This window comes from Hyperoodon ampullatus (assembly GCF_949752795.1).
Source record: "Hyperoodon ampullatus genome assembly, chromosome: 2".
In the NCBI taxonomy this organism is placed as follows: domain Eukaryota; kingdom Metazoa; phylum Chordata; class Mammalia; order Artiodactyla; family Ziphiidae; genus Hyperoodon; species Hyperoodon ampullatus.
The window spans coordinates 117128647-117146374 of NC_136915.1; the positions used below are offsets into that span (position 1 = coordinate 117128647).

General features: G+C 46.0%; 1 protein-coding gene across 3 annotated transcripts in view; it reads left to right on the forward strand.

The window, feature by feature from the left end:
• Positions 1-2304: 2304 nt before the first annotated feature.
• Positions 2305-17728, forward strand: part of CADM3 (cell adhesion molecule 3) — a gene marked incomplete at its 5' end in the record, with an annotated part of 29573 nt that continues 14149 nt past the window's right edge. For 2 of the 3 annotated variants that reach the window (XM_079725923.1, XM_079725924.1), the window contains one exon: positions 2320-2401. In XM_079725923.1, the coding sequence (XP_079582049.1) occupies positions 2320-2401 (82 nt within the window). Of the gene's footprint in view, positions 2402-17728 lie in introns of all 3 variants that reach the window. The other variant, XM_079725922.1, reaches the window with a different exon arrangement.

Below are 17728 nucleotides of genomic sequence, written 5' to 3' on the forward strand. Positions count from 1 at the left end.
TAGATGATCTCTAAAACTTCTTCTAGCTCCAAAGATAATACTCTTTATCCATCAAGACTCTTTAACTAGGATAGCCTGATCCTTCTTCTCTGAAGCCGTATTCTCTCTTTGAAAACACACCCACTCGTTCTTTTTCTCTGCAGGACTAAACTCATGCCAACCTAATCCCACCTCTGTCAGAAGGTCCAATTTTCCCCTTATATCCCCTCCTGTCCCACCCCATAGCCCAGTCTCACCTCTCTCTTACATCCAGTTGTCTGTATCCCTCAACCACACTCCTCCCTCTAGCTTTGCCTCTCACAGATTTCAAGGTGTCAGAGAACCCCCAGGGAGGCAGAGAACCCCAGGGCAGTAGAACGGTTTGGAGTCACTAAGATCTGTCAAGGTAGGCAAGTCAGGCAACCCAAGGTGGCCAAAAACTCTTACAAATAATTCTTAATAAACACCCAGACACTCAGGAAGTGTTCAAGAGGTAGGCAGAGCTCTTCTCCCAGAAACTATAGATAAACTCCACAAACAGCGAGAAGAGAAACAGAGGGGCAGCTTTCTGGCTATCCTCAAGGGTCTTCCTGGAGAATATTCTTTCTCATCCTCTCCACCAGTGACTAACATTTATATAGAGCTTTACTGATTACAAAGTACTTTCCACATCCTTGTCCTTGAGTTACTAGGTGACAGAGACATTAAGTCCATCACAAACAGCTGCGAAAGCCTATCTGAGAGGAGGAAAGATTACCCAAACGTTGCAGATTAGCACAGTGAGGTACAGGCAGTTAGTTCAGAGAGGGGACTGGTCCAGGGCTTAGAAGACAGGCACCCAAATCCCTCATCTAGGGACAAAATTGGCCTCCCAAGATTGGATGACACTTTAAAAATCATATGATTCCATGCCCTAGCCAACACTGTGTTTTCTACTATTAATTGTCAGTATAACCTTGGGTAGATCAATTCATACCCTTTGGATCTCAGTTGCACCTGTGTAATAAGGGATTGGACCAGATATTTTCTAAGAATCCTTATATACATACAATTCTTTGATTCAGAGATTCTAAAATTTAGGAATGTATTCCCAAAAGCTAAGTTTGAGCAAAACTGACTCAGAAGGATCTCTTTCTGAGATGTACCAAGACTCTTCCAGAGAACTTCAATCGCTCACAAAAAAGCAAACCCCAGGGGCTTGGGACTCATGAGCCAAGAGCAAGTACAGACACCCTGCCTCTCTCATTCATCTTATATGTGGCCTCAGGGGCAAGAATTGCATTAGCCACAGATGCACTGGCCCTTAAGTGGGCAGCTTCCTGAGGGTCTGTAGATCGGATCATTCACCCAGGAATCTTACTCACTAAAATTTGAGAAGGAAGGACAAACTCCTTTGAAATATTAAGAAGAAAAATATTGGGGGTAAGGGCTGGGAGTAAAGTGGGGGAATAGGAAGGATTAAGGGGGGAAACCACTGAGCTGCTTTGTAGGCAGCTTGGTTGGGCAGAGTCTGAAGGGAAGTCACTGTTTTTAGATGGGGAGTAATTTCTTTGAGGAGGGATTGAGGGAAGTGTTGATTCCCATGGCCTGGGGGCTTGCTGGAAGATGCCTTTCAAAGGAAGTTGCCTGGGGCTACAAATTGTTACTGGGCATATAACTAGGGGCTCATTTGGTCAGAGGAACTGGGGATGTTAGTGCTTTGGAGAATGACCTGGGTAACTGGTTACCCATGGAAGAGATGTCCCTGGGCATACTGTTGATAGGGGAACCCCAGGGCTCCTGGGGATCCCGGGTTGCCAAAGGAGGGAGGGTGGGGCTGGAGGATCTCGGGCTAGTGGGCACGCCCTTGCCCAGGCAGGCAGTGGCCGATCCCGCCAGTTGGCCCAGGGCCCTGCCCGACCCCTCCCTCCCTCCACCCCGAGCCTAAGAGGGGTGGGCGCCAGGTCCCACTGCTGAGCCAGCTCTCTCTCCCTCTGCTCCACGCCCGAGCCGGGCTGGTGGAGCTCCCGAGGGAGAAGGTGGAAGGCACCACGACTGCGCGCAGGGGGTGCGTGAGGCGGGGGGGGCGTGGGGAATGCGGCAACCTGTCCCCCCCGCGACCAGCCCAGCCCCCGTCACCCCCCCTCCACCTCCAACCGAATGGTTTGCTCCGAGCGCCCTATTTAATCCCAGCGACTGCAGCAGCGCCGGCTCCCTCCCGGTCCCCGCCTCGGCCCCGGGCTCCGAAGCGGCTCGGGGGCGCCCTTTCGGTCAGTGTCGTCGTCTACCCCCCTCCCCAGCCCCAGCCCCTGGGGACCCAGGCTCGCCAGCGCCCAGCCAGGGAGCCGGCCGGGAAGCGCGATGGGGGCCCCTTCCGCCCTGCCCCTGCTCCTGCTTTTCGCCAGCTGCTGGGCGCCCGGCGGGGCCAACCTCTCCCAGGACGGTGAGTGAGGGAGGGGGCGGCGCCAGGGGAGGTGGGGTGGGACCGGGGCGGGGGTTCCGACCGGCCGCGGGGGCGGAGGGAGCCTGTTGGCTTTGTTTGGAAGCGGGGGTTAAAGTCGCCAACCGCTGCTGATACCCCTGTGTCTGTTTCTGAGCGTCCGTGTCTCTGTGGATCGTGGGGTGTGCCGGGTATGCCCCCTCCTTGTACACCGTCGAGTGTGTCTGCGTGTGCAGTCGGGGTTTGGGTCTGTTATAAGCATCCCGGGGTATGGATGTGTTGATGTCCGTGTGTGTGTCTGGGTGTGCGCGTCTGTGTTGGTGTCTGGTTCTGCGTTTCTGTGTCAGTATCTGTGTGTATGTCTGTGTCAGTGTGTGTTGGGGGCGGAGTGAGATTTGTCGCTGTTTCAGTCAGGGCGTGTGTCGGGTGTTTGTGTATGTATGTCTGGAGGGGTTGGGTAGCCAGTGCAATCCCCCAAACTGCTGTATGCAAACATTTCTGCTCCCCAGCCCGTCCCCACCACCCGCGGCGGAGCTCCGAGTGGGCAGGGAAGGGAGCCTGGGTGAGGCTCTTGAGGGGGGCGTGGGCAAGGAAGTGGGGGGCTTCTCCTTGGAGCAAAACAACAACACTGGGCAGAGAGGGCCCCGGGATGGCAACATCCCTAGCGGTGGCAGAAGCTGGTAAAAGAAACCCAGACGAGAGCGGAGGAGGTGGGGGGTGGGGGGCAGTGGGGAGAGGCTGGGCAAAGGGTAGGATGAAGATATTTGGGGAGGAGGATGCATAGAAAACCCAATGCTTTCCTGGGCTAAGGATTTATTTTCCAAATTTGGGGTGGGGTGTCTTGCCTAGCCCCCTTTGCTTCAGTCAGGAACTCAAACCTTCTTGGGTTTGTCACGGTAGAAAGATGAAGGAAGAGAGTGGGGGGGGGAAGGAGGCGGGGCCAGGGGTGAGGGGACTTGGGGCCCCCTCCTGCCCTGGACCGGGCTATGTAGGTCAGCTCTGTCGGGGCACCTCAGCTTTCTTAAAGGCTGCTGACGATTAATGGGGTGGCAGGGGGCAGTTTGTAGGGAGACCAGGAAGGGAGCCACAGCTTCGAGCCTCAGGTCCCTGGAGGAGGGAGGGCAGGCTGTGAAGGGACTAAAGGAATGCATCCTTCGGTCTCCTCCGCCCCTATCTGAGGCAGGCTGGGCTGGGGGAGGGGAAGAGGGACCGGGACCTCTGCAGAGCCAAGGGATGTGGGGACAGTGAAGGGGAGGGTGGTGGCTATGCCCGGCCAGATGCCAAGGAAAAACAGAAAGAACCGCAGGGGAGGAGAAAGGGGAGGCGGCTCCTGGGTGATGGACCCAGTGGCCAGAAGGGATGGGCACAGGGCGGGGCGGGGGTGGAGAGGGGAGGGGTTGAAACTGGGGATGATGATGTAGAGAATTTCATCTGAAGGAAACAGGCGAAGAGCCAGGGTGCTGGAGGAATAATTGCTCCATCTCGCCTGACCTGCTCCCCCAGCCCTGTCTCCATCATGATAAAGGAGTTTCTGCTGGTATGAGGACACTGGGGATCCCCTACCTACAGCTGGCTGGCTGAGTCCTTCTACTCTGTACCCATTAACACTCCCCAGGGGAGTTCCTGTCCAAGTCACCGTAGAGACAGCGGCCCCTCCTCTCCCCTGTGTGGAATCCCCCTTCCCCAGAGGACTGTACTGATGACCCTACTCACTGAGGAGGTGAAGAGAGTCCTGAGGGAGGGCAGGCTAAGTGCAAGGCAAGGAGAGGCTGCTGGGTGTATGTACCACAATAACGAGCCTCTACTAAGCCTTGACTTTCAGCTGCAGCCCCTGGCCTTCCCATCCTGGTAGCTGGGTTTAAAAGAGACAAGCATGACCCAAACTGCCCCTGTTCAGCAATGGGAACTGATGGGGCCAGGCTGAGACCTAAACAGAATGAAGTCATCCCAGAAAGCTGTGAGCTCAATCCTAGGATGTAAACATTGGAGAAGAGAGAAAATCCATACCCTAGCCAAGTCTTTCTTCACCAACTGCACTGTTCTTTCTCGGTCTTCGATTTGGGCTCCAGCCCCTACTCAGGCTTTAATGTTTTAGAGGAAGAGAAATGCTTTATCCATATATATATATATCAGAGCAGTGGCTTGAGGGAAGAGTGGAAGGCAGTAAATTTTGAATGGAGAATGTCCGGAGGAGGGGTTGAGAATTTGGGGGTGGGGAGGGAGATCTGTTCCCAAGACAGAGTCAAATCAAGCATCATTTTCCTTGTAGAGCATCATCTGTGCAGACAGTGGACATATGTCTGGTTGTAATGTCTCAGGATGTACTGATGTACAAGAGGCACAACCACATGTGATCTTCTATCTAAATTAATTCTACTTCTTAGCTTCAGGATCAAAAAAGACCCACTCTGATGGGGGAGGTAGGTGCATAGATTTAATGCTCATGGGTGGTGATCCTAAGGCCATTCTGCCCAGGATCATGAAGAAGGTGTGTCTAGTACCCCTGACTTGGCCTGAGGCCCCTGGGCAGGGAGCTAGGCAGTATATAGCTTACCTGGTAACATTTGACCAAAACAAGAAGAGATGTGGTGTGAAAGTTTAAGGACAAGATATCCTAATACACGGATGCTGGAGTGGTCAAGGGTGTATGGCAGAGTGGCTATTTCCATTTAGAATGAGGAAAACAAACTTAATATGCTGCTGGGGTATACAGCTCCCTGAAGTACAGCATACATTTTTTTTTTTTTAGGTTTCATAAGGCTGAACAGGGATTGAGAGGTTGGAGAAGGGCAAACAACTGTTATCTGAACCTGGCCATGAGTGCTGTGGCTGGAAACTCAGGGATGGCTTAGATATTCAGAGTTTGCCACCTGCCCCTTCCTTCTCACGTTTCTCCACTAGTATTGGTAGAAGTTGGCAGTTCCAGCTTTGGGGAATACAAGGCCTGTGAACTTAATGTATTCTGTGGTTGTCTTTCTGGTGAGCAGCTCAACATTCAACATTGTAACCAGACTTCCTTGGATTCTTCCTTTTCAAGTTATTTCCAGCACTCTGTGAGTTGATCTAGTGCAGAGACAGACAGGTGGGCAGCCTCACTTTGCTTTATACCAGGATATAGCAGTTTAACTTTGGACTGCACTGCCTCACACATGAATATCTTTCCCTTCCCAATGACCTTCTGTCCACTGCCATCCATTCTGCAGCCCCCTGGCCAGGTGCCCAGTGCAGAGATCATGCCCAGTGTGCCGGAGAAGTCCAGCAGGCATTCACTCTAGAGCTGCCCACAGATCTGCTTGGCAGACCTACTCCATCCAGTTTCTGTTCCTTGCAGCTGTAGCTGTTCTGTTTCTGTTCCTGTTCTCTTCCCAGTTGCAGCTGGGAACCCCTGGGAAGGAGATGCTCTCCCTGCAGACATGTGCATTTTCTGGCACAAAGAAGTTGAAACCATCAGAGAGACACTGATATCATACAGTCTGTCTGATGTGGGGTCCAAGCTGTGGCATATCAGCGGCCTATCCAGCAGTTACACCAAAGATTCTGTCCTAAGCTCTCCCTAGGGCTAGGCAGCACTGTTGGTTTTAGTAGTTTCTTTTAGTACAGTGGTTTTCTCACTTTTATCTTTAAAGATGTGAAATTCCTTTATCAAATGAATTAAACAGATCCAAGGAGAATTACTCTTATTGAAACAGATAAGTAAGACCTGGAGCCCTCTCACCCTTCTTCTTGTCTTCCCCTACACTCCCCCTAATCCTTAAGGCATAGACAGAGGTTCTGCCACATACAGTTTGAAATCCTCTGCCCTAGACTGACAGTAAATGAGACAGCTCACTACCCTTAGGTGTCTTCTTCTCTCTCTCTCTCTCTCTCTCTCTCTCTCTATCTATCTATCTATCCTTCCAACTGAGGAGAAAAGGAGGGCCAAATCTAATTTCAAGAGCGCCTTGTTGGAGACATTCACTATTCACTTGAAGAATGACTCATAGTTCTGCAGCCATAAAATTCCACAGATGGCATCTTTTTGGTGCTCTGGTCACTTTGAAACAGCAGACTAAGTAGTTGTGCCATTGCTCTGAAAATCCTTAGATCTGATTTTGGTACCCCTTGTTATTACTACTACTTTCTTGCAGTCCAAATAATATATACAATAGAATCAAAAGCTGCTTGTCCTTAGGTCACAAAAAAATAGGAATAGGAGAAGATCCTCACAGTTCTCATCAGAGAAATAATAAAACCCCTGGGGCTGTGGCTAGTCACATTCTTTGTTGTTTCCTACTCCAATAGAACCAGCCCAACAATCCCTTTTTTGTCATCTATTTCTCAGTAATGGAATTTCACTGAAGGGTGGTAATCTAGGCTCCAGGTTCTCCACGAAAGCAAGCTGTGGACTGGACGAGCTCCTTACTGACTACTGAATGAAAAAGCCAGGGTATTAGATAATTTTGTTAATTATATCTTCTCCTTTCATTTTTCATGCTAAAAGTTAATATTTCCTGTTTAATCATTGGCTATAGGTCCACGTACTGGAACATTTTGTTTCCTGGATAAGGTCATGTCCTAGAGGTCCATCCATAAATTCCAAGAATAGCCATCCTCATGGGAATGCTTATAAGAAATAGAGAGAAACAAGCCACCAGAAAAGCAAGCCGTCAGAAAAAGATTCAGGGTCTCTAAGAACTCAGTCAAATTAAGAACAAACACTCCACGTAATTGTAAAATAGAGAAGAACAAGTCTCTGGGGCCAAAGATCTGCTTCTTCCTCTAGGATCAGCAGCAGAGATGATTCTTTACAAGGTCAGAACCAGCTGATGCTCAGAGGTTTTATAACCCAAGTAAAAACCCAATCCAATCCTGTTATAACAAGGAGATCCATCCATTCTAGCACTGAGAAGTCAAGTTGTCAAGAGTCTTGAACACATGAAGCTGCTGAGATTTTTTACAAAATATAAGCTCATTAAAGCTATATATTCTTCACAGAAGCAACAAGTACTGAAAGAGAGAACTATCTGTCCCTTTACTGAAATTCCCCTAAGTCTAAAGAGAGTGGCCAAATTTCCCAACTAACACAGAGGCCTCTAAGTCCTGAGGACAATACCCTTTTTAAGAGTCATAATCCATTCCATTTTTCTGTGTATGATCAAGACTGGACTATTCACAGCAATTTGGGGTGTCTTAGAGCACTCGGACTCTGATACATCTCATACCCTATCTGACTGTAATACACATTTTGGTTTCCTCATGCCTCGTGTGTCTCTGAGGGGACGCAGGCTTTGTGGTGCTCCTTTTCCCACACTGAAAGATACTATTAATTTCATTCATAATTGGTTGTAGCAAGTCAAAACCTCTTCCACCGCCACTGATACTAATGTAATTTTCATAATTACTGAGGCTTATGTTGACAAACTCAGTCTGGTGGCAGTCCTCACTTTTTAGCACAATCTCTTGGTTGTATGTGTGGCAGGTTCAAACAGAGTACTTCAGGAGGCCTTTGAGAGCAAGTGATGTGTGTGGTGTGATCCTAGCAGAAGCCCTGATGTCTGGTTTGTTTGGTTTGTTTGAGAGCTGGCTGCCTTAACCTATGATCCTGGTTGCCCTGTTCTTTGTGGAACAAACCACAGGTGCTTTGAGCTCTCCATGGTGCTAGACCCTGATAGGGATGCTCCAGGCTCTTCTTGCTGCTCTCCGTGGTCCTGCTCCCCATCCAAGCTCCTAATCTCTTTACTCTCTACACTGCAGCCCTCAGAACAGGGCTGGAATTTCCCTCCCCCTACCACAAACACACACATGGTCCTGGTTATGATCCCTGACCTGCTCCACCAGAAAGAGGTACACAAGACCTGTAGATATAGATCTGGAGAGTCTTCATAACCACCTAATCCCCTGTAGGAAGGGGACAGAAAGAGCAAATAATACTGAGGTTGAAAAGAAGTGTGGTTTGCAGTGTTCAGGAGACTAGGACATAGAGTGACCTCAAATGGCCTCAAAAGAACTGAATGTTTTGCCATATATCGACTCATAGATTTAAAACAGAACTACAAATAGTCGTGGTTTAGATTGAGACAGCATTGCTCATATACTATAACCACATATACACTTCAAATGTGGAATGCAAAATGAGTCCTACTCAGTTTATGAGCATGTACCTCTTAACACCACTCTGAGCCTGACAACCAACTCTAATTGTCCTGTCATGGTACCCATTGTTCCTGTCCCCTCAGCCTTAGCAGTAAACGTAAAGACAACGTATAGGATAGGTTATCAGAATAGATAATAGAGGAATTCAATATATGAGAGGCATAGAAGATAAATATCAAATCCCTGACTCATGTCCCTCATCATTATAACCATCTAGTACAGACTACATGGCCTTAAATATAACCACCCTATCCCAGAGTCCAAGTCCTTGGCCAGATCTCAGGAGATGGATCTTTAAACTGGACTCTGCTACTCTTTTGGGGGTATCTGCCAATGATCCCAATGAGAATGCTTAGCCCCTGCCAGTCTGAGACTAGACAGCCTGTTCCTCCCATCACATCAAAGCTACACAAGCTTCTCTTCCCCTAAATGCTGATTTCCCCATGTCAATTTTGCATAATAGTTCATATAATAGTGAACACTTATGAATGACCTACACCAGAGTGAGGCTGGGGAAACAGGTTTCCAGTATTAATTTCCAGGATCCCTCTTCCATTTCCTTATTTGATACAAGGAGAAACTTCATTCCTCAAGGACAGGTAATGGAAGTGATTTATCTCCATAAGCGAGCCTTCAAGAAGACAGAATTAGGGTTATGGTAACAGCTGGAGTTTCTCCCATCTACTCATCTCCCTGAGACCCCGTTCTCTTAAAGAGCAGACATGTTTCTGAAAGGATTCTAATGCAGAGACTCCAACATTTTTTTCAATATGTGTATCATTCTTCTATGTGAGCTCTTACCTCTGGGATCCTTTAGCCCTCTCATCTCTCTCCATCTTTCTCCTGGACATCTCCAGGAGAATAAGAAAGCTAAATAATATAAAGAACTAAAATGTTGTTTTCTCTAAGGATTTATTTTTCCTTACCCCAGCTAGACCTACACTAATTGTGTATTGATTGCTAATTATAAGCACCTTTGGCTCATTTACTTCCAGTTCAGGGTCAGAAAGGTCAGATGCATCACCTCACCCTAGGAAAAAAAGAAAAAGAAATGAAGGCTGATATTTCAGCCATTCATCTCTAAGCTAGCCATTACTTAGCTCTCCATTTCCTTCATATAATCCCAGGTGTTACCAAAATAGAATGGAGAACTATACTTCCAATAGCAGATTTCATTGGGAATATGCAGATCCTTGTTTCTTGTGTTCATTTTTCTTCTGGGACCTGGCTCTTTGCTTCCAATTTGGATTCTAGAATTCCAGCCAAAGCCTCAGACAGAGTAAAAAGCTCCAGAAAGTGAACTGGTTTATTGAGTCTCTGACTTAAATACCCAATACTCCTTGGAAACCCAGCAAACCTCTAATAAATACATCGATGACAAGTAACTTAAGGCTTAGCCTAGCCTAGGTCAGTCTTTGAAGAGCCTAGAGTCAAGTTCTCTCATTATCATAAAATGAGGGGCCCGTTTTACCATCTGCTCTTAATCATTTGTCCCTCAGCAAATGCAAACTTAACAGTGAGACAGTTATACTCACTTGTTCTTACTCATTCTTACTCTAGTTCTTAAGGATGAGATATTTCCAAACACATATTATATATTCCCTCCTCCAATCTCCATCCTATAATCTCAAACAAATATAAAAACCACCATCACTAAGCCCATGGGCCTCACACATTCTCATTTATCCTCAACTGCTGCTTAATGCCAACTCTCTTCTGGTTTCCAAGCCCTGGAGTCCAGTGTCAGTGACAGATGGACTGAGCCTCAGCCCTGGGGAGAAAAGGATTCTGGCCCTCTCCTGGGGAGTTTGAGCAGGAGAGAGAGCCTGAATTTTGCTTTGGGGAGAGTCTCTGAGTTTAAACCATATGGTTTGCTGGACATTAGGGGTTTTGATTAATAACGGGCTTGTGAAAAGGGCTCTGTATCTGGGTCATAAGAAAATGCTATGTTTATGACCAAAAAAAAATGAAAACAGAGATACAAATAGTGAAAATTGTAGTTGTCATGTGTGTAGTGAGGGACACATACTGAAGGAGAAAAAGAGAGTCACCAGGTTGGAATATATGTGCATCTTGGGGAATAAAATCGAATGTATATCCACATTGAAGAAGAGACTCTCAAGAAGATTTAAGGAGAGGAGCTCTTTGGGTCAGAACAGAATTATTTGCCATATTGGGAACTGTGAGGTCTGCAGACTTGGAAGAATGTGTCTATCTCACAGAAGGGTTAAATTCCCAGGAAGGCCCAAAGTAAAGCTAATTGAACAACAACCTGCTGAAAAATACATTTTTAGGTGAGAAGAGTGAAGGGCAGAGACTACATCTCAGCTAGGATTGGCAGAAGAGGGGAGCCCAGAGTAGTGTGGGTGTGTAGAGCAGACCACCTTTTTCGCCATGTGGTCCTCCTGATCACTGCCCTGAACCTGTCATCCACACCCTGATTCTGATGACCCAGTGAAGAGAAACAAGTCAGTAAAATGAAAGCCAGCCGAGATGAATGCTTTCTTGCCTGACTTCTAACAAATTAAACTTTTTCACAGCATTGTTATCCCACCACACCAAGCCATCAGCCTGAAATATCTAAAGTGCCACATTAAAGAGCAAAGAATAAGATAGAGCTTGTTGAGAAGGGAATGCATCCATGCACTCAAACAGGTATCGAGGCTCTGGAGGGTTAGGAGCAAGCCTTTGGCACCTGGTTGGAGATTCCTCAGGGAATCTGTTCTTTACTTCTCCCCAGGGTCCCTGGCCTTTCCCTCCCATTCCCAGTCCCTATTTTCTCATAGCTAAACATATTTTCCAACAAGTTAAACTGAATTATGCTTTCATTTACTCCATGCTGACTCTGTTATGTATCCTTTCCTAAGTACTTTCCTAAGATGGGGTGATTTTTTTTTCCCCAGTTCTATTACATACGTGTGAAAGCAGCTAGATACATTTAGGGAAAGGGTATAAAAGTGCCTGCACTTGGTTCAAGGGACATCTGAGAGTTCAAAGTCTAGACTCCTGACTCTCTATTGCATTAGAATACAGACTCCAGGTCTGTATACCTGTTGTGATTTCTGAGTGTGTGAGCATGGTGGGAAGGGAATGAGGAGATAGGGGTAAAAGGACACTTCTAAAATGGCTCAAGGCTGTCTTCAACTGGAGTGGTTTCATGCCCTACCTTAGGGACTTGCTTGAGAAATAACTGATGAAAGTCAAAGCCCTGCACAGAACCCATGCTCCCAGCAGCCCTTACTGAACCATCCGTTCTGCTCTGTCTCATCACCTCCCCCCAGCCTCTTAGTACAGAACACTAGACACTTGTCTGGAGCACAGAGCCCAGTCCTAGAAGGTAGGCGCTAAGGCGAGGAAGGGGCTCTTTTGGGATTAGATCCCCTTCCTTTCTGTCTCCCAACTTCAGTTCTTACTACAACACAGTATTGGCTCCAGAGGGGCTTGTTTTTGTTGGGGTCCAGCCCAGGGCTCCCTCCCAGTGCTAATGCACCGAGAACACTGACTCAATAGCAAATCAAAGCAACAGCTGTCCCCACCTCCTTCTCTGCCACCCACTTCCCAGTCTCTGCTCCTCAGAATCTTAACTAAGTCTCCGAGAGCCCCTCCACCTCAGCCTACTGCAAGCCCACTTCTGCCTCCAGATTTTTTCTCTCACTAGCTCAAGAATAGGAAAAGCTCCTCTGCGTTCTTCTCTCTTCTAGTCTCTGTCTCCCACATCACAAACAGGTTAGCATCCTCCAGCTCTCCACCACACAGATGCTAACATGCACACATACACACGGCCTGTCCTCCTCATCACCCTTTTAACTCCTAAAGGGCATAGAAGTGGCTTCTGCCCCATGGCCTCCTCTTTTGTGAGAACCGGGATCTGCCATGAAGACCCTGACATTTGTGACGATGCCATTCTTCGCACCTTCAGGGACTCCTTCCTCATCTCACCCCAACTTCTCTAACCTGCCCGGCATTTAGTAGAGTTACTTCCCTTGAGATCTAGGGTCCTGGGGTTCCACACTACAATGCACAGGGAGATGGGAAGCAGGAAGAGTGGATGTCACTGGAAGTAAAATCACACTAAATGGCAACTTAACTTCCGAATTAGCTAGTTCACAGGACTGCTATCAAATGGCAATGAGAACAGAAGACTGGGGTTATAACCACAGCTCCCACTAGCTGCCTGTGTGACCATGCTTAAGTTTCTAAGCCTCTCTGAGCCTTGGTTCTTCATCTTTTAAATGGGGAGTTTGTACTAGATGCTACTTAAGATTCTTATCAACTCTAAAAGTCTATGCTTCTAAGAATCATAGATGGGAAAATATTTTAGGAAGAATGAGGTGCAGAAAGAGAAGGCAAGGAATTACTGAACCTTGGTAATAGGGAGTCAGAAAGGACATCAGTTCCATCCTCTGTCTAGAAGACTCAAAAAGATCTTAGGAATAACCACCTCTGGCCATTAGGGGTCAGTAGAAAATGACTAGAACATGCAAATTGACTGCAGGGTTTTAGCAAATATAGTTACTCACGGCATCTTAAACTTGTATACATTTTTAACATTTGGATATAGGAAAACATTTGGAATAACTGTTGTTTTTAAATTTTTTTCAGTGAAAAGAGGGTTAACATCAAGATGTGCTTTTTGTTTTAACCCCACCCTCACGCCCACCATAGGCAAGCTAGCCAACTAGCCAAGTACCCTAAAGATTCCCTCCTCTTCATTCAGCCTAGAAAAGCTAAGCCCCACACCATTCCAAACCCAGGAAACAAAAGCCTTTCATTTTCAACAACTGCTTAGGATGGAACCAAAAGGTATCTGCCTTCATGCAATAATAATCTGTTTGAGCCCAGATCCATCCTTTCCAAACCTAAATCTCTTGGATCATCTAACAGAATAGGATCCCTGGTTCTATAAATCTGTACCTCTTGGCCACACTTTACCAAGCTATGAGGCTAATCAGTATAGTAGGAACTTCTTACAGGGAAGTTTCTCTTCCCCACCCTATTCACCTTCCAGTTTCACTTATATCGTGTACACCTCCTGGGAGAGTAAAGCTACACCCAGAGAGTAGTGACTTCGGGCCCAAGAGGCTGTTGGGAGCCAGAGAGAAAGTAGATAAACAAGACTCCAGGAGGGAAAACCAGACAGCAACAGAAATAATGGAGGGAGGGAACACAAAGGAGCAAGATCTCAGCAGCTCAAGCCAGAAAGGGTGGAGGCGCCAGCGAGCTGGAGAGAAGGCCTAGATCAGGGAGGCAGGCAGCTGAAGCGTGACTGAGCTGTGAGGCTCTGAAGTGGATGTGAGCCGGAGCATATCTGAGCTGAGCAAGGAGATCCTTTAGGGGATCCTACTGCCTGTGAGGGGACAGGGGCCTGCCCTGAAGAGCAACAGGAAGGGAAGGAAGTACACCTGAAAAGACAGACAAGCCCCCATGACAGAATAACTCTTATTTACCTCTATGGCCCCAGCTTCCTTTTGTCTGACCGCACTATAACATTGGGAATGGAAGCGAATTGGGAGCTTGGGGAGGACAAAGTTAGAAAGGAACGTAGAGCAGCAAGTGAGAGAATATTTTGACACTCCTGTCCTCAGTGTCTTAGACTAGGAAAGTACACAGTAACTTCTGCAGAAGTAGCATAATTCCTGGCAACCTAAGAGCAAATGTAGAAAATTAAGTTTAAAGAGAGTCCTTTGTGATCAGGGTGTTGTGCTCTAAAGTTACTCAGGTCAAAGTAACTCCCCTCCCAAATCTTGGAGTTATCTATTAAATCAGGCCTCAGATGAGACTGGTCCACTTTCCTCCAAATGCGGGAGCAGACGTCCACTGCTAAAGAAAAATGTGGCTCTGCGCATAAAGAAAAGATTAAGGCGCTGAGTTCTAATTCTGATTTCATGGCCATTCTCTTCAGTGTGTGATCGAAATACATATAAGAATTCACTGCGTAGCTAGTGTTAGGGAAGAATCAGAGTGATATCACCTGGTCAGGGAGCCCAGTGATGGGGGTGGGTAAACCATTCTAAAAGTGGGTCCCTTCAGCATTCTGGGCCACAGCCCCCAATGTGTTTTTCCCTTGGAGATAACACTCCTCCACCCACCTGTCATGGTAGTCGTGAGGAATAACAAGTAGGCTGGGATGAAGAGTATTTTTAACTCTGGAGTTAGAGAAATGCTGAATCATCATCATCATCATCATCACCATCACCATCAACTCCTACTCGGGGAGTTGGTGTTCTCTATAATTTGGGAAGTGGAGTTCTGGACCCAAGCACTGGCAAGGCCAGCAGCAGTTATGCAGGGGAGCTCTGTCCCCTTGTCCCACCATCCCAAATGTGCACCCGTGACCCTGTACATGGCCCTAAGGCCCATGCAATGTAGATTCCCGAAACAGACAGGACAGGGAAGATACATAAACCAAGCAATAAGGGGTTATACTGACATATAAACTTCCTTACTAGCATCACTTAAATTGGAAACATAATACATTTTTATTCATTTGAGTTACTCATTTATTTATCCAATAAATATTGAGCACTTACTATGTGTGAGGTCCTGTACTATGGATGAAAAATGAAATCAGAGGTGCCAATGTATGCTTTAAAAGGCACATTAGTAAGTCCCTGGTTCCCACCTCTGCTACTCTTAATATGAACAATTAATCAGAAGGAAATCAGTGGGTGAAAAGGCTACTTTGTCCTTTAAAATGCTGGGAGTCTTAAAGCTACTGGAACCCATGAGTAAATAGACCAAGAATTAAGAAACCCTCCACACAACTGAGAGCAAATAAGAAGACAATCTTAGTTCGTAGCCTAGGTGCTAGAGTGCTATGAAAATGTGAGGGCATTCTGTTAGTTTTAACCAGACATGTCTATTGCTTGGTTAACTGAAGAATCATCCCAAATTATAAGGCCTTTGGGGTGAGCCCCCAAAGATATAGATGAAGACACACCAAGAAATCCAATTAAAAATGCAATTCAGTGGATACAAGTCACACCACCACCACAAGCACCCATTTCCAACTCGCTACACTGTTATTTTTATCATATTGCAGGTAAGCATTGTGAATTTTGTTTAGGTGAGCACCCCCAGGCCAGCAGTGCAAGAAGGAATCTTTCCACCTATAACCTCTGCCCTCCCCCACCCCCACCCCCCCACACACACGAAGCACATGCTCCTGCAAAGGGAGGCAGTGTACTGAAGATATGCAGAAAGTCTGGGCTTTGTGGTCAGAGAGATCTAAGTTTATCCCAACACTTATTGGATGCATCTTGTGGATAAGTTACTTAACTTTTCTGAGTCTTAGTCTCTGAGTCTTAGTTAACTCATCCTTAGCATGTGCATAATAATACCTATTAAAAGGTTATTCTGGAATAATGAATATAGAGCACCTCACTTGGATCATGACACACAGAAGGTAATCAATAATTAGAGATTTCCACCCATCTTGTAAACTTATAGAGCTTCAGCTTCTGGATGATCTACCCTCTTCCTTGGCCCATTTCTTCCTAGCCTTTTTGGTTTGCTATTTCCTCTTCACTGGCAGATTTTGAACCTAGTTCTCACAGTTGAAGATGTTTAGTATCTTTGATTCATTTATTAAATAAATACTCATTAAGCACCTTCTAAGTGCAGTATGCTGTATTAGGGCCAGTACCAGATACAGAGACAAATCAGATATCAACCCTACCTGCAGAATCGTTAAAATTTAGGAAGAAAGCGAAACTTGCAGTACAAAGTAAAGAGTGACACATAATTTAAGAAAAGTAGATAAAGTGTTGTGACTCAAAAAAAATCAGAAATTATTTCCATCTGAGGCAATCAGGGAATCAGGGGAGTCTTCTTGAAGGAAGTGCCACAGAAAGTAGGCTTTTTAGGGCTTAGATGTGTGAAGATGGGTGAAGAGTATTATCAACAGAGTGACTGTGGGAAAGGGAATGTATGCAGGAAAGGAAAGGGTTTATAGAAAGAATTCCAAATAGCGTCATATTTCTGGGATATGGGGTGAGTGAAGTAAAGAAAAGACAAAGCTGAAAGGCATATTGGCATCAGACCGTGCAGGATTTTATAAGCCAGGCTAACAAATCTGGATATCATCTGCAGACAATGGGAAGTCAGTGAGGGTTTCTAAGCAGGGAAACAATATGACCCATATGACTGGAGCTCTCTTTATCTGTTTTTCAATGTGACTAACCTGGGCCTCCCCTTACTAACGGTCTTGTGGACTCAAAGTCTGCATTTCCTTCCAATGACCCTGCCTGAGCAGAACTGTCATTATTTCCACTTCAAAGTGCATGCCACCTTTTCAGAGCACTCTTAAGTTTTCCTTTCGAGTCTGAATCCATTGAGGGAATTTATGCTGATGTCACAAACAATTGGCAAGCTCTAAATCCAAAGAACAAGGCTTTCACATTCCATTCCAGGTTATAATTTCTGCCATTTATCCATGTTTCTGTGAATAACATTATAATCACTCATCTGCACCCAGGGGAGTGGCTCTTCGGAATTTATCATTACAGGTATACGATTTTATAAAAACAGCAAGAAAACTTTCAGGCATATTAACAGACAGTTCTCAAGAGGAGACATGAGATCATAAGTACTTTGGAGAATTACAAGGTAAAGTATCACCCCCAGGAGGAAAAAAAAACCCCAGCTACTTCTTAATCAGTTTCTTAAAACACAACAAACCAGAGTGAGTTCCTTGTAAACCTACAGAGACAATACTGTATATCAAGCATATCCCCAATATACCATTTACTAGAGATTATTTGTTTAGTTATCAGACCCCTCATCTAAACAATTCAGTTTAGTTTGAATGATCAACATCATCATTTCACTTATTCATCCTATTCAGAAAAAAAAAAAAGCCAGCAAAATGCAGGAGGAGGGGAGGGATGAAAGGAATATAAGCAAGGAGAAAAGCAACTGAGGAGAAGGCAGAAAACAGCACAAATGAAATAAGGAGCAAGAGAATGAAGACTAAACCTATGCTATCTGGACAGAAGACATGCTCTGCCTGAGTAAGAATGGACACAGCAAAGTGCCAGTCGTGACTGAATGAATTACCAGAGCCAAATAAATGTACTGAGAGCCCGCTATGGGCTAAGTGCTGAAAATACAAAGATGAATAAGGGAAGGCTCCTTCTCTTCACCAACTCTGAGTTTAGAGGAGGAGGCTGGTAACTAAACAAGTAAATTGCAATACAG